The sequence below is a fragment of the Nelumbo nucifera genome, chromosome 8 (genome assembly GCF_055504915.1).
Source record: "Nelumbo nucifera cultivar China Antique chromosome 8, China Antique-T2T, whole genome shotgun sequence".
Taxonomy (NCBI): domain Eukaryota; kingdom Viridiplantae; phylum Streptophyta; class Magnoliopsida; order Proteales; family Nelumbonaceae; genus Nelumbo; species Nelumbo nucifera.
Window position 1 is genome coordinate 5297661 of NC_142656.1, and position 24508 is coordinate 5322168.

The 24508-nt window shown below is 37.7% G+C and overlaps 1 protein-coding gene across 2 annotated transcripts; it reads left to right on the forward strand.

The window, feature by feature from the left end:
- The first annotated feature begins 1325 nt into the window (after window positions 1-1325).
- Window positions 1326-20687, forward strand: LOC104600712 (CwfJ-like family protein / zinc finger (CCCH-type) family protein). Of its 2 annotated transcripts, XM_088893634.1 has the most exons (11): window positions 1336-1546; window positions 1668-1941; window positions 2378-2505; window positions 2635-2756; window positions 3833-3950; window positions 4183-4622; window positions 4904-5189; window positions 6599-6695; window positions 11340-11485; window positions 19932-20075; window positions 20178-20687. In XM_088893634.1, the coding sequence occupies exons 1-10, from the start codon at window positions 1472-1474 to the stop codon at window positions 20058-20060; spliced, it is 1815 nt and encodes a 604-aa protein (XP_088749760.1). In that variant the 5' UTR covers window positions 1336-1471; the 3' UTR covers window positions 20061-20075; window positions 20178-20687. The 2 variants fall into 2 exon arrangements, with proteins under 2 accessions (XP_088749761.1, XP_088749760.1); XM_088893635.1 differs by lacking the exons at window positions 19932-20075; window positions 20178-20687 and having other exon boundaries at window positions 1326-1546; window positions 11248-11355.
- Window positions 20688-24508: the final 3821 nt, after the last annotated feature.

Sequence of the window (24508 nt, forward strand, 5' to 3'; positions counted from 1 at the left end):
GTTTATCTACATTTCTTACATTCAAAATCATATTTTTTTTGTGCTATCAGCATGGTTCAAAGTACCAATACGCCCCTGCTCAATGGGTTTTTTTAGTATTTTTTTTTCAAAATTTGATTTTAAAGATGTTTTTTATTGAAATAAGTGAGGGTCTCAAAATTCCTGTAAATAGGTGTATCAAGACCAAAAGATATAATACGATACGCCCGATACAGGGCGTGTCGTATCAATACTTTGAACCATGGCTATCAGTAGATTTATGGAAATTTCATGAGAGTATTTGGGGAAAATATAAATTAACAAAAAATTTGAAAATGTAAGTTTTTTCTCTACCTATTAAGACTAAATATGTTTTAGATCTATGGATTTATCTATCATATCCATAGAGCAATTGAAATTTCTTATTTAATATTTTTTTTTGATTTTTATATATTTTTAGAATTAAAAAATAAATAGTAATTAATTATATTTTATCATTTGATCACAACAATGGAATATATTATAATTCTATGGATGATCTATCATATCCACAAAGAGGTTGAAATTTCTTCTTTAATAACTATTTTTTGAATATATTATATAATGTTTATTTATTTTTATAATTTTTTGAGATGAATAATAAATAATAATTTATAATTCTATGGACGATCTATCATATCCATAGACCAATTGAAATTTCTTTTTTAATAATTATTTTTGTAGAATAAAAAAAAATTATATTTTATCATTTGATCACAATGATTGAATATACTATAATTCTATAGACGATCTATCATATCCACAAAGCAATTGAAATTTCTTCTTTAATAACTATTTTTTGAATATATTATATAATATTTATTTATTTTTATAATTTTTGAAAATAAATAATAAATAATAATTATTATTCATAGAAGTTGTGCTAATGCATGTTTTATGGTTGGATAGGAGAGTTGGGTTTTTCTTGTCCCATAAAACATTAAAACTTAAGAATTATAATTTATAAATTATAGTTAAGCATAGGATTTTTAATGAAATTATAATTAACTATAATATATTCTTCATAAAACCATTAAAATATATTAATTTAATGTATATACACCTCATTGAAGTTTTATATTTAGTATTGTTGATGTATTTTTATGATTTATTAAAATATTTATAGTGTTTCCAAACGTATCTATACTTATCTTAGTTTTTTCTCCTATATATATATATACATATTCCGATATTTTTCTTAAAATTGCCTCTCAATAGTGTATGAGGGTTAGCATTTGGATACTTTGAAACTTGTGTATGATGCTTAGACAGGGATAGAAAATGTCCAAAATTCCCTTTATTGAAACAATAATAATATACTTGGTCAATTTTCTAAACCTTAGGGAGTAATTTAAAAAATTCATCCTTTATTTTTCTCTTGCAGTATCACTTCATTCCTAAATCCTAAATCCTCTCCCGCCTTCTGAGTTTTCTCTCTCTCTCTCTCTCCCACATGGCTCCTCCAAGGATTCTTCTCTGTGGAGATGTTTTAGGTCGCCTCAATCAGCTGTTCAAGCGCGTCTCTTCGGTCTCTCTCAGACTTTCATTTACGCACACTCACATGGCGTATAGCAAAATTTCATCTTATAGTTTCCATTTTGTTTTACTAATTATCGTCTGATATATATTTTTTGTTAATTTACTTCAAGGTAAACAAATCAACGGGTCCGTTCGATGCACTTTTCTGCGTGGGCCAGTTCTTCCCCGACTCAGCCGATCGGCTCGAGGAGCTCTCAGACTATGTTGATGGACGTTCAAAAGTCCCTATTCCTACTTACTTCGTCGGAGACTACGGCGTCGGTGCTCCCAAGGTTCTTTCCGCTGCTTCAAGGAATCCGGATAATCAAGGCTTCAAGATGGATGGATTGAAGATATGCGAGAATTTGTACTGGTTAAAGGGTAGTGGCAAGTTCAAACTCCATGGTATTACTTAATTTCCTTGACTTGTCATATTGGTGTATATTTATCTTTCTAATTCCGATAAATTTTAGCTTTGCTGATTCCGAGCGTAGTTGCCCGGGTCACAACTAATCAATGTAAAAATTATAAACTTCGCGTAACTCATTCGCGTAATTGCTCAGGTGGATTAAGTGTTACATACAGAAAAAAAATCTATTGGTGTTTATTGAAACCCGAGAGAAACAAAGGAGAGCATTGATCTCTAGGTTTTGTTTGGTAGTTTCTCCAGGTTCTCCATGTTGTTATTGTTGTTACTACTGCTAACTTGCTTGATTACTTCTGCTCTCAACTGTTCAACATATTGGTTGCTAGAAATTCCATTTTCACTTGGTAATATTTTTGGTTGGCTTGTATGCCCAAATGATTTTCCTTTAGGCTGATTTAGTAAACTCATGTACAGGGTTATGTGTGGTCTACTTATCTGGGAGGCAGTCATCAAGTGGCCAACCATTTGGAACATACACCCAAGATGATATTGATGCATTGCGAGCTTTGGCTGAAGAATCTGACTTGGTTGACCTGTTTCTAACATATCCTCATTGTTGTCAAGGATGTAGTGTTTTAATTCTCAATACAGCTGGTGCTTTCCATTATTGGCTTCACAATTTGGTTTTACTTTTATATGTCCATTTTCTTTGACTTTCTTGACTGGCTATCACTAATGAATGGCCAAGTGGGGTCTTAAATAGAGCTGATACATCTGAAGTTCTTCCTGGAATATCAGATTCATTTGGAAGTGATCCTGTCGTATCAGAGTTGGTTGCTGAGATCAAGCCTCGGTAAGCAATCACCAATGTTTTTTTGGTCAATTATTGTGCATGCATTTGACACTAAAACTGAAATTCCCATTTAGTGGTTAAAAATTGCCATATTGTTTCCTTTATCTTTGCTAGTGCAACCCCCTCTCACAGTTCCAAATCCCAAACAAATAATAACTCATTGGAATTACTCTTCCTAGATCTATATATTTCAATACACCAGAAGAGATATTCAAAATTGTCATCTGCAATGCCACAAATTTTAAAGTACTTGATAATCAGAAAGAGAACCTTTATGCAGATTGTCGTTTGCAACTTCTTGAAGTTAAAAAGGAAAAACATCCTTCCATATCTTTTGGTGCAACTGCTTTAGTTACCAAGATTTTGTTGCAAGACAATCAAGGGTTCTGATATCAGATGTTTAAGCTTCAAATTTGGAGTCCATGTCACCACTTGAAGGGTTAACAAGTTGCCCTCAAATTTGAACATGGATATACCAACAATGAAATCCACGCTATCAACTTAAACACTCATATTTCTTCTAGCCTACTCAGCATCATTCAGACAATAATGAGCTTATACGTATGCCTCTTCCCCTATCTCAAGGTTGATGAATTCTGTGGAGGATTCTTTGCTAACAATGCTTCCTATGAGGGGGTGTAGTTTGGAGTTGCTTTGTTGTTGTTATTGTTGTCTTCTTTCTGTTCATCTGGTGCAAGGTGTAGTTTGCAGTAACTTTGCTGTTGTAATTGTTGCTATCTTTCTGTTCATCTGCTGCCCCATGTACTCCTTTTCTTTTTCTCATTCTTTTGATATATTTATTCCATTACTGATAGAGCAAATGTCTACTGTATCCTTTCAATGAAAACATATTACAGATTTTTTATATACCTATTATGTTGTCTTCATATCCTTTGTTTTGTTTGACCTTTCTGAAAGTGAACTATAGCCACATTTTCCTGCATTGCTTTTTTTTTAATTTTTTTCCATTTTTTGTCTCTCCTCTGCAGTACATACATGTAATGCCGAACAAGGCTACACTATTTTGTATAGATATAATGTAGGCTTTCTGATTGTGGTGGTTATCTTGTCCGTAGCTATCACTTTGCAGGCACTAAAGGTGTATTTTATGCACGAGAACCATACTCTAATAGTGAGGTCCAACATGTAACTCGCTTCTTGGGTCTTGCTTCTGTTGGAAATAAGGATAAACAGGTTTGGTTCTTATTCATAGAAATTCTGATAACAATGTTGTAGAGTCTGTATGATGCCTTTTGCTTCTCAGTAAAATTTTCGGCTTCTCTAATTGATAGCACTGTGTAACTCATCAAGCTTAGGTTTCTAAATGTGCACTTTGTTTAAGTTCTAAAACAATTAAAACTGTTATGCTTGTAGAGAAAACTTGCTGCAAGGCATATTTTAACTTTTGGTATACATACTTTCTCAGAAATTTATTCATGCGATCTCTCCTACTCCAGCATCTAGTATGTCAGCTTCTGAGATCTGTGTGAAGCCACCAAACACCACCTTATCTCCATATACAGTTGTAGAGAAACCAGTTCATCCTAAAGAAGCAGAAAAAAGACCTAACAATAGTGTTTCTGATACACAATATTGGCGGTATGATGTCTCCAACAAACGACAGAAACAGGGAGATGGAGATGGTGAGAAGCTCTGCTTCAAATTTACATCTTCAGGGTCTTGTTCAAGGGGAGAAAAGTGTAACTTTAGGCATGACATGGATGCAAGGGAGCAATGTCTAAGGGGTGTTTGTTTTGATTTTATAAACAAAGGAAAATGCGAACGGGGTCCTGTTTGTAATTTTAAGCACAACTTAGTGGATGAAGGTGAGAAATTTTCTCACAGGAGAAATAGATCAGAGAACAGGTAAGTGTACTACTACATGGATCATTTTTTTTTCTTCTTTTTTTTTTTTATCTGGGTATGTTACAAAATCTTGGTTCCTGCCCATACTTATTTATAATGCCTAAGCAGTGCTATTTTATTAGTAGTCAGATCCAAACTGCTTTCGTTTCCTCCCTGCCTCCCCTCCCCCTTTCTCCCTTATATGTGTTTGTGATTTTTATTTTTTAATGTGGCAACTTTTCGTGTTCCATAGGAAAATCGCTTCTGTTTTACTAAGCAGGATTCTTTCAATTGAGCTTCAGGTCAAAAGAATGCTGGTTCTGTCTGTCAAGCCCCAATGTGGAGTCTCATCTTATTCTCACCGTAGGAGAAAATTACTATTGTGCACTGGCTAAGGGCCCACTAGTTCAAGACCATGTACTGATCATACCTATTGAGCATTGTCCTAATACTCTTTCTCTAGATCCAGAACTAGAGAGTGAACTAGGAAGATTCAGAAATGCTTTGAAGATGTATTTCAAGGATCTAGGCAAGGAAGTTGTTTTTTATGAGTGGGTTTCCAGACATGGCACTCATGCCAATCTTCAGGTAACATGAAGTTCACTTCTTCTCATAGTTTAAAATGTCCATAAATTTCGTAATATTTCCACAACATATTTCCATTTCCATGGTCGAGGGTGGGCCTTGGTGCAATGGTTGGGTTGCTCCATTGTGACCTGGGTGACCAGGGTTCAAATCTTGAAAACAGCCTCTGTATGTGCAGGGGTAAGGTTGCCTACATCTGTCCCTCCCCAGACCCTACATTGGTGGGAGCCTCGTGCACTAGGCTGCCCTTTATTTCCATTTCCATGGTTACTGACAGAAAATATTACTGGAATTGACATATTCCCCAATGAAAGCTGCTAGTGCCATGTAGAGTACAAGAGATAGTATTATAATATGAGTTGGCAACAATATTTTAGATATGTGAAGAAGCAGTGTTCTTGCCAACCTAATGGACACAATTACCACTTTGAGCCATCTCAAAATCCTTCTCAAACATGAAGTTAAATCTTAGTTTTTAGTGTAAGATAAATCATTTGATTGATATATTAGAATCATTTACATTTTTCTATGAATTTAAATTTTGCTTAAATTCATCCTATCATAGCTTTGATGATTTGGAACAAGATAATAATTTAAAAGGGTCTACTTGCACATCTTTTGTCGTTACGTAAAACAGCATTCCATGCTTTTGCATATTTCACAATGTTTTCACCATGTCTATAATGTTTGCAATATTTCCATACAACATTTCCAATATTTCCACCAGCATCAGCATTTTAAACCTTGCTTCTTCAAAGACCTCCTATTGATGCCTGAACTTTAGGGGGACTTGGTAGGTGATTTCCAAAGTCCTAGAGTGATTCTAGGAAGCTAGGAGTGATACTTATGTTTTTCTTCTCTTTTTTATCTTGCATTCTCTTGTAAGCCTTTTGGGTTCAGACACAAAGACCAGTCAAAGACTTGAGAAATGGCGATCAAAAGCCATTGCTCAATTTATAGCTTTATAAATTGAAAATTACTTATATGACACCTTTTACACCCTTCTACCCTTTATTTATACAATATGACATGGTTTAGCTGCACTATACCTCAAGTGAGTATACCTTTTACCTCCTATATGAAAAGACCAAGACAAGGTACAAGGTCCATTAACCAATGTAGGTCCCAGCTATCTGGGGTCTTTAGAGGGGTAGAGAGGATACGGTTCTAACCTTGCCAGTCTGATATTTTACCATTACACCAAGTAATAGCTCCTAAAAAACACCTCAGCATCTAGATGTCTGTCTAGGCCTAGGCGTCGCCTTGACATTGATGGTAGTTGCTTTATATTAACTTACAACGTCTTGGATTGCTGCTGCAGTAAACGGTATCTTGTTTATATATAATTTTTTCAGTTCTTAATTTACTGATTCTATAGTTACAAATTTTCTGATTTGAAATTTCTTTTGCAGGCTGTACCCATTCCTTTGTCCAAAGCTAGTGCTGTCCAAGAGGCTTTCACTTCGGCTGCTGAAAAATTAGGATGTAAATTTGAATCCTTCAACTCAAGTAAGTTTAAATCTAGGATGTCTACTTGGTTCTTGTATGTTGGTTTCATCCTTCTTTCAATAAGATTTCTTATTTATCAAAACAAGCAAGTTCAAATCTTCTAAGCACATAGGATGTTTATCTTATATATCCATATATTTATTTCCACTGGCCATGCTAACTGGAGCAATCAAATTCCTTGTATAATTTTGTTTTGGTTGATGAGTTATCATAGCATGGTAATGATTTAATAAGACTGGGTGTGGGTATTGTTTTTGCTGATATACCATGCAGCTCTCCCTTAACAATTTGCCAAAGAGTGCCCTCACTAAAGCTGAAAGTATGAATGGTTGAGTTTGATAAATCATTTGTAAAGGTGTCTCTTCTTGCTTTTCCTAATTTAATGTTTTCAATACTGATACTAGTAAGGTGTAGGTGTTCTCATATAAGTTTGTTTAATTGGTCTCTCTAGAAACCTTTGTTGGGAGTCCTAATAGAAATATATCTACATATGCGAGATGCTTCAACAAAGGAGGAAGGCTTGAAAATTGTCTTCTAATGAGTGAATCTATGCAAGGGAAGCAGTTTGTGACTCAAACCATTTTTCATTTCTTGTGCATTTGCAACTGAAATTTTGAATCATTTTATGTCTATTTGGTGCCTACTGGGCACTAGGGGTGGATTCGAGTTAAGCCGAGCCGAATACTTGGCTATTTGAGATCGGCTTGCTGAAACTATGTTAGGCTCTTGAGCTCGTGCTCGGCTCGGTTCAAAGCTTGCAAGTTTGAGCTTAGCTTGTTTTGAGGTCGACTGCAAGCCAAGTTTTTTTCTAAAAAATAAAAATTATACATATAAAAATAATTTTTATTTTACATACAAAAAACTAAGAATTATAAAAATTATTTATTATTATACATATAAAAAATAAAAAATATACATATAAAAATGTTTTCACGTTACATACAAAAAATATGAATTATAAAAATTATTTATTAAATATATATTTATATATTTATATGTATATGTATATGTAAAAAATATTTATTTATTATATTAGGCTCGTGAGCCTCACTCTCGAGCTCGGCTTGATTAGCAAACGAGCCTATATATCAGGCTTGAGCTCATCTCGAAGCTTGGTTTAAACCAAATCGAGCTGAGCTTTTCATGAGATGAGCTCGAATAGCTCGTGAGAAGCTCAGCCCATGGCCACCCCTCCTGGGCACTGGGAACCTTCTCCTCTTTGAGTCTTAGAAAATAGTTTATGGGCAGGAGCACCATAATTGCCATCATATGAAACATTTGGGAGACCAAATTCTAGGATCTTCTCTGGAAAATTGTAGTCTTGCGGGATTTTTTCCAAATTGATTACCACAACTCTGCTCATTATGTTTTTGATGAGAGATTACTATAGAGACTTTTCTATCAGATTATTTGTCAAAGTGTGGTACACTGTGACTGGCTAAATGGTTTACTTGGGCTATTTTATGGTATTATTGTAAACGCTACTCATTAGGTAGTGCTGCTGCTCCCTCAACTCAGTTATGTTTTCCATCCAATTTGGTGGTATAATTATTGATTCTCCTCAATTTTTTGCACTTTAAGAAAAAAAGGCAGCCCAATGCATGAGGCTCCCACCAATGTGGGGTCTGGGGAGGGACAGATTTATGCAGCCTTACCCCTGCACATACAGGGAGGCTGTTTCCATTTTAAGAAAACAATTCATTAAATAAACCCTATTTATTAGTATAATAATCAATTCTCTTCATAAGTTTGTATTGCAAACTTGCTCTCAATGTAAAAAGTAAATATCATATCTAATGCTATTATTTGTAATGTGTTCTCATCTCTCTTCTCTTCAAATTCTGAACTGTGTACTTTGCTAAACATTTTATAGTAGATAACTATGATTTAGTGTATCATTTTTCAAAAAATAACAAAAGATTATGAGTCACTCCATATGCAACTAGTTCCTTTTTAATATAACAAGCCATTCAAAAAATTGACAAAAAGATTAGAAAATTGAGCATGGTTGATCACTGTAGAAGAAGTTGCCACCGCACCCCAAGCATGCATCCATTGTGAAAACCTTGAAGATCTCCATTATTTTAATCCATTATGCCACTTTTAAACTAATACTTTCTATGATTGCCTCCTTGAGCTTGCTAGTCTCCTTGAATAATATGTTATTCTTCTCCTCCCAAATAGTCCACTAAATCACAGCTCTAGTGGCTCTCTCTTTTTAGGCTAAGGAATCCAGGGCCAAAAAGGCTTGCTACTTCAAGGGCAGGGTCCCACGTGCAGCCAAAGAGAGAGCAAAACCACACCCAAATGCATTTCAAAAAAGGACAGGGGAGTAGTAAATGAGAAGTAGACTCACCACTTTCTTTCAAAGGATAGAGATACGAGGGGAGAGACACCATCTTGGTCTCCTTGTTTGCAGCATATCACATGTATTGATCTTCCCTACCATTGCTTCCCAATAGAAAGCCTTCATTTTAGGAGGCACTGGTCTGCTCCACATTTCCTTCACCGGAAAGGACCCACCCAAACTATTGGACTGGATCAGAGTTATAAAATGAAGCACAAGAAAAAAATACTAGAAGAAGAAGCTGACCAAATATGACTGTCAACACAAGATTTTTCCAGGAAAACTAGTTTGATCTTTGAAAATGATTCAATCACAGCGGAACATTCCCTTTCCCTAAGCCCCTTGTGAAACCCAAATCCCAATCCAACCCATTTGTAGATATCAAGCAAAGTTTAGAGTTGGGTTCATTATTATGAAGGGAGAGGGAATAAAGTGTAGGGATGCAACTTGGGTGGGCTCAGGTAATAGGCCCGGCCTGAAGGCCTGAGCCCAAAGTAGTGTAAAATGCTAATTCGTGCCAACCCGAGTTGCACCCCTAATAAAGTGAAGGGAACTGGTTTTTTAGGGTGGAATTCCCCAACCATAAGTCTTCTCAAAACCTAGTTCTATTGCCACACCCAACACCATACTTTAGGAAGGTTGAGAACACAGGAAGTAAACCATGAATGGATTTCCAAGGGGAGGCTGAAGAAGCCCGATGTTGACCTTGGCACCCCATCCATTGTCCCACATACCATGCATACTCACAATAACCTTGTGCCACAAGCAGTCCTGTTCAATAAGGAACCTCCAAAGCCATTTTCCTAGAAGGGCCTTATTCCTCTCTACTAAATTACCTATACCTAGCCCACCCTAGTCCCTACTTCTAAACACGATGTCCCATTTTACTAGATGATCCTGCTTCTCTTCTCCTGGTTCCCACAAGAAATCTCTCATGCACTTCTCCAATCTCCAATCTTACGTTGACTCTTTGATTCTCCTGAGTTTCACTTCCAAGTCACAACTCACAACTCTAATCTGCCTCATAGATCAAATTTAAATGATACATTGACATATAAGAGAAAAATAAATAATTGATTATGCTATTGTTTATTGTTTTAACGGCATCGAGTTTTCTAAATGATTTTTGGTCCTTTACATGAAGTAATTGCAATTTTTTTTTTTTTTTTTTAAATCAGACAATTTTACTTTTCAGAGTTGCTTGATGTTTGAAATGCTATTCTCATTGTAATGATAGCTAATGAATGGCGCTAGGTAAATGTTATACCTGGGTATTCCATTGTAATGAGAGCTGCTGTTGTTTGGACTGTATGGGAAGAAAGGAATTCCAGAATTTTTTCAGGGAAAGAGAGAAATAAGGAAACCATTCAGGAGGTGATTTGCTCCAGGGTATTCCATTGGCTTAAATCAATGGGTCTCTTCAACAATGTCTCAATAGATGATTTGTCAAGAAAATGGAAAGAAATTGCCTTTTCAGCCCTGGCCCAAGAGGTTTCAGTTCCAAATTGCACCCCCCCTCCAAGTGGATTCTATAAATTGAACTTTGATGGAAGCAGCATTAGCAACCCAGGGCCTTCCGGGTATTGGGGGTATTTTAAGGGATGAGAAAGGGAAAATAACTGCTTTGTTCTCGCCCAATCGAAGAGGGTGACTCTCTTAGAGTTGAGACTTTGGTGGCCTTAGAAGGCGTTCAGAGAGCTAAGGGCTTAAACTTGAGGAAGCTGATCATCGAAGGAGATTCTAAGCTGGTGATAGATTGGCTAAAGGGAGATAAAAGTAGCCTGTGTATGTACAGCAATGAGAAGAAAAAATTCAAGTGGTTGACAAAAGAAATGGAAGTTAAAGTAGCTTTGGTTAAGAGATGTGCAAACTCCTTTGCTGATGGGTTAGCGAAGCAAGGGGTGAATAGGGAGAACTTGTTTTGGGCTGAACTGTAATTTTCTGCAATGTTTGTTGTGTGGGGGAGATAAGAGAGGTTATCTCCCCTTGGTATTCCTTTTCCTCTAATTAATGAAATCCCTTGTTATTGATAAAAAAAAAAAAACGTTATACCTGGGTATTGATCATACTGCTAAATGCTTTGGGTTTGAAAGTAGCATATTCTTCCCTCTTGTTTTTAACATTTGTCTTGAATTGCTTTCTCTTGCTCACAATTAGACTTTATACATCTTAATTGATATGAATATTTTGTGTCAAATTCTGAAGTAGCTTGTTAAATTGGATTTGCACAAGGAGAAAAGAGCAGTTTGATAGAGTCTTGTTTGCTTCATCATTTCCAAAGCTTCTCTTAATTGCAGACAACAATTTTTTCAAAGGAAGGAAATCATTGAGAACACAGTTTGATAGAAGAATGAGTTTCTTTTATGTGGAACTTTCAGAAGGTACAATACTATCACATTCTGATGAGGATAGTGAGAAATTTCCAGTGCAATTTGGACGCGAGGTAAGGAATTTTTTTTTTCACTATCAAGTGATATATATGATCTGTTTTCCTGAGTTCCTAGGTATAATGCAACTTTTATGTGCCATATAATTATATAGTATGTGTAGAGAACAGTGATGTGGGCCCCACAGCTGTGGTCCCACTCTGTCCGTAGGGTAGAATGTATCTAGTCACAGCTGTGGTTATTTTGCTGTTCTGTTATTTCTAGTTTCAGTTTTATATTGTTTGTTATTTGTTAGCAGTTATGATGTAAACACCAAGGGCAGATATGTCCTTTCATGTAACTAGCATAACCTATATATATTAATTTAAAGTGGCGGCAACAGAATATTGACATTATGTTCTTCTCCTCAAAATCTGTGTTATTGCTCTTCCATCACTCTTTCTTCTACATCTTCTTCACTTTCCCTTCTCATCGAACCTGAAATCTCTTAGTGATCAAGACTGAATAGCAGTCTTGAAAACCTACATGGTATCAGAGCCAAGTTAGGGTTTTTCATGTGAGTCTAATACCAGCCGACCACATGAGAAACTCCTAGGATTGAAAGCTGAAAAGGTGGAGTTCGCAGACTGATTCTTGGAGATCGCCAGAGGTACTAGCAACTGTTGGAAACTTGCTAGGGTTGCAGAGTGTTGGTGGTCAGGAAGGATCAGAGAAGACTAGGGTTAAGGTAACCCTAGAAGGCAACGAACTATTTTTTCCTTGTAAGTTGTTACTTTTTAATAGAAGTTCTTTCAGAGAAGATAGGTTGGACCTATCTGGAGGGGAAGGCCGAACCATTTTAGCTTTTTCTCTCTTCGATTTCCTAGGGTTTTACAGCAAACCCTGGACCGAACTGTGTTTCTCTCTACTCTAGGGTTTGAAAGTGATCTGCAGCAAGCCCTAGTGGTTGATTGAACCCTGTGATCTACCTAGAGCTATTCTTAAGTTGATTGGTAGGTTCGATCAGATTCTAGGGTTTCTTATTAACCCTACTGCAAGCTCATCTATACAGTTTGGACTGTGTGACTGAATTGCTTCCTTTCAGGACTGATTAAAAACCCTAGCATATCAGTTTTGTTTTAAAGCTGTTCTCAGAGTTCTAAGGGGGTTAGAGATCTACGGACAGCTACTGCTGTGTTGGCTAGTTGGTTTCAGATCAGAATTACTTCGGTTTTGTGTACATACACTGAGAATACAGATCAGGCCTATACTGTTTTGATTGTGACTGGTGATTCAAGTACTGCTTTGAGACTTGACAGAAATGGAGTCTAAAATTCAGGCAGAAGGCAGTCTTGGGAACATCAGTTATGGTGGTATTTCTAAGATGGGTGGTCAGATTACGACTGTAAAGTTTGATGAATCAAACTATTTGGAATGGACCCAATCAGCCATGATGGCTATTGGTGGAAGAGGTAAATTAGGGTACCTCCTGGGAGATATGAAAGAACCTTCCAAGGGAGACCCGACATATACCAAGTGGATGCAAGAAAACTACTTGGTTATGACATGGCTGTGTAATTCTATGCAGCCTCATATTAGCCGGAATTATTTGTGGCCAAAGACAGTTAAGGAGATATGGGATGTTATGAAAGAAACTTACTCCCAACCCCTTAATGTTGCCAGAGCATATGAATTGAAATGTGAAGTGAACACCCTTAAACAAGGAGAGAAACCGGTATCAGTCTACTTCTCTACCTTGAAGTCCCTGTGGCATGAGATTGATCACTTAGAGACTCTTGAGTGGGAGAGTCCCAAAGATGCTCAGACCCATAGAAAGCACATCGAGACAAACAGAGTGTTTGAGTTCCTGGCGGGACTGAACCCAGAATATGATATTATGAGACAACAGATTTTGACTAGAGACAGTGTGACTCTCTCTCAGGCTTACTCATTTGTACACAGTGAAGAAACCAGAAGGAAGGTTATGATGCAACCCATATCAACCTTTGTAACGGCTACACCCAAATCAGGGGGTGATTTAGAGAAGGACAGGAGGAAGGAAGACAAGAAGGATGTAGTATGTGAACATTGTAAGAAACCCAAACATACAAAAGAGACATGTTGGAAACTGCATCAATACTTGGTTCCTGCGAAGTTAAGAAACAAGAAGGGCACTGCTCATGTAGCCATGAACACTGATTCAGCATCCTCATCTGGCACAAAAGGAACATCTTTGGAGACCTTAGCTGTAGTTCGGGTTGCCCTAATACAGCTAGAAAAGGAGGTTGAAAATTCAGCTCAGCCACTACAACCTCCATCGGCCCCTGTCACATCTGCCTTTGCCCATTCAGGTACTCGAGCTTCAGCCTATCATGCCTCAGCTCCAGGTACTACTGAACCTTGTTGGGTAATAGACTCAGGTGCATCTGATCACATGACTAGCTTGCCTTCACTGTTTACTACTTACCATTTGTCTTCTGGTAGAGATAAGGTATCTATTGCTGATGGCTCCCTGGTTCCTATTTTTGGGAAGGGTGACATCAAGCTTTCAGATACTATGTCCCTATCATCTGTTTTGCATGTGCCTAAGCTTGATACTAACCTTCTTTCAGTCAGTAGTATTACCAAGCATATGAACTGCTCAGTAACCTTCTTCCCTGATCGATGTGTTTTTCAGGACTTGGAGACGCAGAAGGTGATTGGGACTGGCCGTGAGACGAATGGGATCTATCTGCTTGGGGAGCGGTTCTGTTAGGGAGAGTCAGTAGAGAAGTTGTCTTTCGTTTCTCAGAGTGTGAGTCCGGTTATGCTTTGGCATAACCGATCAGGTCATTTGTCTTTTCGATCTTTACAGAGTCTGTTTCCTACTTTATTTGAGTCTATTGAGTTGTCTCAACTACAGTGTGAAAGTTGTGAGTTTGCTAAGCATTGTAGAAAGCCTTATTTATTGAGTAATAAAAAGAGTGATAATTCTTTTGATATTGTGCATACTGACGTTTGGGGGCCTTATCATATCCCTTCCATGGGTGGATACAGATATTTTTTTGTTATTTGTTGATGACCACACCCGCTTTTCTTGGGTTTATCTCATGCGTTCACGAGATGAGGTACCTTCCTTGACCCAAAATTTTCACCAAATGATCCTAACCCAGTTTGATGCCAAGATCAAAGTTCTCCGATCTGATAACGCAAAGGAATACTTTGCTAAATCATTGACAATTTATCTTCTTCATCATGGGGTTATCCACCAGAGCTCTTGCCCTCATACACCTCAGTAGAATGGAGTTGCCGAGAGGAAGAATAGGCACATTTTGGAAGTGGCTAGAAGCCTCATGTTTACTTCCAATGTCCCTATTCGCTTCTGGGGGGATGCTATCCTCCGGCGGTATACCTTATTAATCGGGTCCCTTCCAGGGTCCTTGATATGCGATCTCCTTTTTCGCTTCTACACCCACATGAGGACTTGTTTTCTATTCCCCTTAAGACATTCGGTTGCACTTGCTTTGTTCAGCTTCTCGGACCCCATCCCTCCAAGTTCGAACCCAAAGCCTCTAAATGCATCTTCCTTGGTTATGCATAAACTCAAAAGGGTTATTGCTGTTATGATCCTGTCTCCGGGAGGAAGTTTGTCTCCATGGATGTCACTTTCTTTGAGGGGACACCCTATTATCCTTGGGTTGCCCTTCAGGGGGAGAGTAGTGAGAGTGGGGGTTTGAGTTCTTGTCTTCAGGGGGAGAGCAATGAGAGTGGGGCAGTTCCTTTACCTATTCCATCGGGTGATGAGAACTGCAATGGTGAGGGTGGTCAGAGGGATCAGGAGTTGAGGGAAAGCTGCAATAGTGAGGGTGGTCAGAGGGATCAGGAGTTGAGGGTTTATCACAGGCGGTGCAGGCAGGTTGATTCTGATCATTAGCAGTCCAGACCAGCTCCAATCTCATCTGCAGCTCTAGGTCCAAATACTTCAGTCCCAGAGCCCACAGAGACTTCCTCTACAAATGATCTTGACCTTCCAATTGCAGTTCGTAAAGGGAAACGACATTGTACCACATCCACAGCCCATTGTATTTCCCATTTTTTATCCTATGATCGCCTATCTCCTACCTACGGGTCCTACCTTAGCTCCATTTCCAATGTCTCTATTCCAAGAACAGTGCAAGAAGCCCTATCCGTCCCTGAATGGAAAGATGCAATGCAAGTTGAGATGGATGCTCTGTTGAAGAACAACACCTGGGAGGTAGTTGATTTGCCAAAAGGAAAGAAACCAGTTGGATGCAAATGGGTATTTACGGTGAAGCATAATGCCGATGGATCTATTGAGAGGTATAAAGCCCGGTTAGTTGCAAGATGGTTTACATAGACTTATGGCATAAATTACTTGGAGACATTTGCACCGGTAGCCAAGATGACTACTATTCGAGTTCTCTTGTCCCTTGCAGCAAGTCACATCTGGCCTTTATACCAAATGGACGTGAAAAATGCCTTTCTGAATGGAGATCTGTAGGAAGAAGTTTACATGTGTTTGCCTCCTGGATTCTATGATGCAGAAGGAGGTAAGAAGGTCTGCCGGCTCAACAAGGCTTTGTATGGTTTGAAACAGTCACCTAGGGCTTGGTTCGATAGATTCAGACTAGCACTTGTGAAGTTTGGATATGTACAGGCCCAGTCAGATCATACCCTATTCATCAAGAGGGTGGAGTCCTCTTTGACACTGTTGGCAGTATATGTTGATGATATTGTGGTCACAGGGAATGATAGCCATGAGATTGAGTCTCTTAAACAACTTCTTCACCAAGAATTTGAGGTGAAGGACCTTGGTGTACTCCGGTATTTTTTGGGTATTGAGGTTGCTATATCCAAATAGGGGATCTTTATATCTCAGAGGAAATATGTTCTAGACCTGTTGGCAGAAACTGGAAAGTTAGGTGTAAAGCCTGCAGATACACCAATTGAACAGAATCATAGGATTAGTGCCGAGAGTGGGGAGCTTCTTGAAGACAAAGTTATGTTCCAGCAACTGGTAGGAAAGCTCCTATTATCTCTGCCTCACTCGGCCAGATACTACTTATGCTGTTAGTGTTGTCAGCCAGTACATGCATTCTCCTAGTACCACACATCTTCTTGCGGCAGAAAGAATCTTAGCTTACTTGAAGAGATGCCCAGGTAGGGGTATACTTTTCAAGAACAACAATCACATGAAGGTGGAGGTTTATACTGATGCAGATTGGGCTGGGAGTGTTGATGACAGAAGGTCTACCTCGGGATATTGTGCCCTTGTGGGAGGAAACCTTGTCTCCTGGAGAAGTAAGAAACAAAGTGTTGTCTCCCGGTCAAGTGCTGAAGCAGAATACAGGTCCATGGCCAATGGAGTGGCTGAAATCCTATGGCTAAGATCTCTACTTGAGGAGTTGGGTATTGAGTATGAGAAGCCCCTGATGTTGTACTGTGATAATCAAGCCGCCATTAATATAGCAAATAATCCAGTACAGCATGACAGAACCAAACACATTGAAGTTGACCGCCATTTTGTGCGAGAGAGGGTCTCATCTCAAGAAGTATGCCTCCCTTACATCACATCCAGTATGCAACTAGCAGACATTCTTACTAAAGCCGTATCAAGAAAGAAGCTAGAGACGGATCTATCCAAGTTGGGAATGATGAACATATACTCCCAACTTGAGGGGGAGTGTAGAGAACAGTGATGTGGGCCCCACGGCTGTGGTCTCACTCTGTCCGTAGGGTAGAATGTATCTAGTCACAGCTGTGGTTATTTTGCTGTTCTGTTATTTCTAGTTTCAGTTTTATATTGTTTGTTATTTGTTAGCAGTTATGATGTAAACACCAAGGGCAGATATGTCCTTTCATGTAACTAGCATAACCTATATATATTAATTTAAAGTGGCGGCAGCAGAATATTGACATTCTGTTCTTCTCCTCAAAATCTGTGTTCTATTGCTCTTCCATCACTCTTTCTTCATCTTCTTCACTTTCCCTTCTCATTGAACCTGAAATCTCTTAGTGATCAAGACTGAATAGCAGTCTTGAAAACCTACAGTATGCACTAAGTTCTGGGCTTTGGGTTCTGATGAAGAGGTGGTTTGAAAAAAATTTACTGCAGTACTTTATCTATCTATGGCTGTTGACACTTAAATTGTTTTTTATTTTCTTATCTGTCAAAGAGATAATTTATTATTTTTGCTTATAGATGAGATTAGTACAACTAGATGACACGACTGTCACCCCCCAAAAAACCAATTCAAATTTACATAGAAGCCTGAAGCCTAAAACAGTTGCTGCCTCATAACTAGGGGTGAGCATTTGGTTTATTTGGTTAAAAACCGAACTGAATAAACCGAAATAATTGAAGTTGAAATTTTCAGTTTGGTTTTTGGTTAAAACCGAATTTCAAAAATATATACTATATTATATATTAAACATAATATATTATATATTATATATTACATGCTATATAGCAAGGTTTGGTTAATTCAGTTTTTTCAGTTAACTGAATTTCTAATTCTAAAAACCGAAATATTTAAAAACCAAAAAAAAAACAAACCGAATTAACCAAAAACCGAAACCAAAATTTTCAGTTCGGTTTTAACCGATTAATGCTCACCCCTACTCATAACCCCTTGTTTAGCAAGGGAATAAGCCATTCCATATGCACTCCTTACCCACTTGAATTCAGCATTTACTTCCGTTGCAATACTTTCTGCTCCCTAAAAGCATGTTTGAGAGTCCACAGGGTGTGTTTATTTCAATTTGCACATGAAATTAACTTTGAATCCCCTTCCACCTCTACCTGTCTATAGCCAACACTTTAATTGTTCTAAAACTAAATTTAGGTTGGTTGGCATCATGGTTCTATTATGAAACTATGAATATGAGGTTTTAATCGATTCATAGGGTCTCAACAAGATAGTTCCTATCAATAATAAACAATAATAAATTCACATTACATATAATAAAAATTAAAAATCAAATAAAGAAATAGGAAAAGAGAAGTTTCAAGAGGCTTGTAATGATCAACATAAAGACAAATGAGCCAACTTGATATTTTAGCATTGTCATCACCAAGAAGAGCTTCCAGATTTTTTCTCCTTAGTATCTTTGGGGAAACTTGAATCACGGGACTAAGAAATTTATAGCTTTCTATTACATATCCGTTGTGACTAGTATTTGGGTGTTTCTGCTCGAGCTGTATGTGATGAAATTCTCATATACGGTTCTTAGAGTGGGTCTTCTTGGGTTACCTATCTCAATAAAGTAAATGATTGGTTTGAAGAACATCTTGAAATTCAGGAAATGTTACAAATGGGTTCAAGAGATGAGAGGATTAAGGTTGCCTATCAGAAAGACTAATCCAATCCATAATGATCTACTGTAAAATACCTTGTTATTACTTCACCAACCTTCAGTAGTCTACACTAATCAATAAGATTAAAAGAATAGCAATTAATGCAAAAACAGGCAATTGGAAAGCAATAGTCATGCTTTTAATCCTCCAAGCTACCAATGAATGAACTATTACATTTGATCCTTCTCTCATTTTCTCACCCATAGTTGTGGTAATGACCTAAGAATCATTATGTTCTGTTTATTAATATATTGCCCTTGTGAACATCAGACTGTTATTCCCTATTGTCGTTAATTTATGAGTTGACACTAATCTGCACGTAAGTGGGCTGACATTGCTTTTGCGTTTCTCATCTTGAGCTCATTTGGAAAAGGAATTAGGCCTTTTGTGCAAAGATGCAGAGTATGCCAAAATTCACATGATTTCTTATTTAATGCCATCATCGAAGGATTTTCTTGCAATCTAGAGTGTGTTTGATAGTGTGGTGTCTTTGAACCTAATGGGCCCCACTATGGCGTGGTTGAAACCACATGGTTTGAACCACACTACACTTTATAAGGTGTTATGCAATGTGGTATGGGCATGGCAGGAAAATCCCAAGAACTTCAGCTATACTTAACTTGCAATCTGACATTTAATGCAATTTGATGGTGGTTACAATCATCAGAGACAATGTTTACATTTTGAATCAATTATTTGCATGTCATGCATCAATTTGCAGGAGCAAAAAATAGTTGTTCTCTTGCTCCTGGAATATCCGAAATGTTCTGAAAAATGTTACAAAATGCTGCCTAAGTTGCTATTAGATGAACTTCGCTAAGGACATAGGGTATGGGTTTTGCTTGAATTAATTTATAAGGTGCTAATTACTCATATTTCCTTTTGAATATTTGGTGTTTACATATCAAACTTGACATTATTGATTTATTGTGGCTGAAATGTAATTAGTTTCTTGGTAATCATTAGTCCTTTTTTTCCTTTTTTGAGTGAGGGAGGGGGTTTTGATATGGTGGTATGCTGATATTATTGGCTTTTCTCTACTGAATAACAACACTTTTTTTCCAGACCAAGTAACTAGTACATGTTCTTGGGGAAAGAGTTAAGGGGGATATCAGAAAGAAATGTCATGTACTCAGTACTCACTGTCATGTAGAATATTTTTGCAGGTTCTTGCTGGTCTGTTGAATTTGACTGATAGAGCTGACTGGAGGTCTTGTAAGCTTAGCAAAGAAGATGAGATAAAAATGGCAGAAGGTTTCAAGAAGCGATTTGAAGAATTTGATCTGACTAATTGATTTTTACCATGCATGGTACAGTAGCTACTATAACCTGCAGTATCATCTTCCCTCCTCTTGCCTTTTCTTTTTCTTTATACAACTGATATCTCATCTGTTTTCAAATAATATTTACAGCTGGGCGGAAGTTTCATTCAACAAGCACTAGTCTGCGTTGCAGAGATCATTGCTTGGATAAACCATAGGGTTGACAATTCTTGGACAGACGCCAATGTATCACCTTGTCAACTTGTAGCATAATTCTTCCTGTGTTCATCAATGAAGTAAATCGCATAACTGGGAACAAAGGATGGAAACATATGATTTTGAGTTTATGTGCAACGCACAGCAAGAATGAAAATGACGAGCAGAATGCTACAGACTACAGTTTGACCAAAAAAGGTTGTTAACTTGTTATTTGGCCAATGCATATTTTAAATGACATGTCCACTACAGTCTACAATGTAAGGTCAGGCAGGCCAAGATGTAAAGTGTTAATGAGTTATGATTGGAAATGAACAAGACCTTGAGCACTTTAAAATATAGGATGATTTGTGCTGTCTTATCATCTCAAGCAGGTTTTATTTATATGTTACTTTGATAGTGAATCAATAGATGCAAAGCTGCAAAGAGTTTGGGATTGTTGAACGTGTGATGTCTTTAGTTTCATCTTTCATGTGTCAGATGGCCTGCGTGGAGGGGAGGCACCGACACCATGCAAGGTTGTCGGTAGGTTGAAGAATGCTGCACTTTTAAAAATTATATATATTAACATTTTATATCGTGCATTTTTTTATTCATTATCTTTTTATTTTATATCCTGTTTGACTGCTCAGACAGGGAAAGAATTTACGGTGGGCATTTGATGCCCTCCGCCATTCATCTCGAACAAACACCATTTTGGGTCTCCGTGCATTTGGATCACCATCTTTGCCCATGTATTTCCTCCATTTGCATGAACCGAGTGCTGGTGGTCACAATTCTGCAATTAAAATTTTCTGGCTCGGATAAAGCCTTTGTAGGTGGTTTCACTCCAAAGTCCAAAGCCCAAACCATTCGAATGGGCCCTCCTATCTGCAGCGTCCTGAAACTAAGGTACCAATTATTGAGTCCTTTTGTTTCATCTTTAATTTTATTGGATTTTTTAATATAAAAAAATCATTTTCACTTTTCAAGGACGATGGCAACAAAAGTAGGCAGAGGCAGCTTCCTCATGGGCCCAACGAAATTGTTCTACAGGTCACGTTCTTCTGAACGGGACAGTGCTTCCTATGGTCTCATAAAATAAAAGTTCCTTGAGAGGGAAGTTCAATTGGGCTATTACCAGCATGTGGGGGGTGGAATATTCATGTTCATTAATGGGGGGGACCTTCTGCATTGTTTCTTCAGCCTTAACAAAAGGAAGCAAAGCAGCAAAAATGCAAAAACAATTACTTTGAATTGATGAAATGATGGGATCAGGTGCAGTTGCACTTTCACTGTTGCTCATGGTTGTTTATAAACGAATAACCCAAGGCTTTCTATGTTGATTCCCAAGGCTTCCCAAACTCATCCATTTGCATGATTTGTTTGGTTAAAAGCTTCATATAAAGAGATGATGATGATGATGTTGTACAAATTACACAGAAACAGAAGCAAAGATAAGAGTAACCAAGTGAACCCAAAAGGCAAGTACAAAAGGTAAAAGAGTGGAGTGGATGGCAAGAAATTGTCACATGCCTTGTGGACCATCCAAGCTTCCTCTCATTCAGCCTCTTAAGGACTTTTTCTTTCTTTTCTTTCTTTTTTTTTTTTTTTTTTTTTTTTTGAAGTGGAGCCTCTTAAGGACTTAGTCCAGTCAAAGAATCAGTATGAAGGTGGAACAAATCTATTTTATCATGTATGAAAAATTGAAAGGTGCTTCCCTCTATAAAGTCTTATCATCATCATCATGCAACTAATCAAGGCTGATTTCTGCAATTGCAGAGAGAGCCTTAGGCATGACGCGTGTATACATCAATGTATGGTGTTTCCTGCAGATAATGTATGTTGTCTCATCACTGATGAGATCATGAATGAAACTATTGATATAGACACGAGGATATATATATCATGGAGTGTGGACAAATCAACATGATATAACAACAATGGTCACAAATCACCTGTATTGAGATTTGAGTCTATTGGCTTTTAATTGTTTTGTTTATGACTGCCAGGTACTAAGATTTGATAATTAGCCCATAGTGCTCCATTCCAATTTCCAACCCTGTTTGGTTCTCAACAAGACAAACTACAAATTTTAAACAGTGATCTCATGATGGAAATCAAAAGCGACCAGTCTCTTTGACCCAACACCTAACCCAGCCGAACTCTCTAATTAGTCTAATGGGATTTTACCGGAAGTCATGGAAAATTTCAAATTTCTAAGTGGATGGGCAAGGATGCCATTTTATTATATTTGTCAAACCATTCCGATCCAACCCGGATGGTCCACTCCACTGTCCACAGGGCTGGTATGAAGTATGATGTAATCCTTGGTGCTAAGTCAAAGTGGATAACGGAACAATTTCATGTTCACAACAATAAATTAAAATTAAAAGGGTTTTTACTGTTCAGTTCACCCGTACAAATCTTAGCTATACTGTATAGTTGGGATAGGTGTAAGTTCAGAATTGATGCCAATTTACAATGGATATTGGTGTTTAGGTGGAGGTATTTGAAATTTTGAATTGTTGTAAGTCTACTAGAATTCAAATTTCTAAGGTGGAGTGCAGTCTACTTATTCCAAAGTCATTAATTTTTTAAATTAATTAAGTGGCTGAAGTTCATCTGTTCAGCTGTGTTGTTTTGTGATTTGCTGGGTTCACTCAGGAGGGATGAGACCGAGCTGTTTGTAGCTTGTAATTATTTCCAAGGATCCTTTGGTTTTGGGTATAAGGGTCTGGAATCGAAATCAGAATGGGTCATTTAGATTCCAATTGTTTGATTGGGTGGATTTGGAATCCAATTCCCATTTCTGGTGGATTTGAGGGAATGGCCATTCCCTCTCTGCCCCTTGAGACTCATTCCATCAGGAATGGGAATGGGATTTCAATTCTGCTCGACCAAACAATTGGAATCGAAAACTCATTCCAGCTGATTCTAGTTTCCATTCCTATTCCTGTTTAAACCAAATAGATTATAGGAATAGATCAATGTTCAAAATATCGATACGCCTGATATGCTGATATAGACGTATCGGGCAATACTGATAACTTTGTTTTTATTTTTAGTTTTTTTTTTCAAATCTGGTTCAAAGGGGCCGGTTTAAGGTCCATCCACCCTTTGAACTGATCAAAACCCCGAAACAGCCATATCGGGAGATTCCCAATATGAAATATATCGAGTGATATGATCTAATACGTATCAAAATTTCGAATATTAAAATAAACCATTCCAATTCCGATTCCAACTATAAACCAAACAGACCCTAATTTCATCCGATTCGATCCGTTAGATACTGTCCACATCTCGGCAGTGAAAGACAATTGTCTTAATCTAATAAATTAAATTCAAATAGATGGTAGCTTGAGCAAGAGTCCAATTTTATCATCACATCTAATAAGATCTACAGAGTGACAACCATATTTCAACAGGGTTGTCGTCATCATCATCATCAACATGTAAACGTGGCGTCCAACGCCACACCACAGGCCCACAACCCCGCTCCTACTTGGGTTGGGTCTAGTGACGAGGATCCACATAGTGAAAAGTTTGGCAATTCATGATTAGACCTTAAATGATAAATAGTATAACATATTAACAATTTTTTACCAGAAAATAGAAAAAAACATATAGTAACAAATTGCGTGTCTCCTTCCATCACCTGGCACCCGCCGACGTTTCACTCTGTTTCGTAAGAATCAACAATCTTGATTTTAAATTTTAGAAAACCCACCTGTTAGACGATCGATCCAATGGACCAGATCATTTGGTTACGCTTTCTCTTCTGAGTCAACGAAAAAGGTAGTCCAAATAGTAGTCTATCCGCCAAACACAATCACCGAAGTTTTCTGAAAATTTTATGCTTTCTGGGATGATCTAGATTGTAGAGGTGAAGAAGAAGAAGAAGGGAGAGACATAAACAAATGGTGACTGGTGAGAGAGCCCACATCAGCTAGCGATCAGAGTTCAGACATCACACTACTCGATGCCTCGATAAACTATTTGAATATGAAATCATGAATCCCAGTCGACACAAAATGAATATTTCATTTAATGCGAGTCCTGCAACACGAGGCACAATTGAGAGCCATGAGATTAGAATCTACTGACAACTTGATTGTCAAGGTACCATCCGACACTAATCCAATGGTAAATAATGAGATCCATTATTGAAGCGGCCCACAGAGGAGGATTGGAATTTGGAATTCAGGAATTGGACATGGAGAATGGAGGAGTGAAGAGAGGGAAATTCAAGTATTAAACAAACCCAATATAAACGGGAAAGG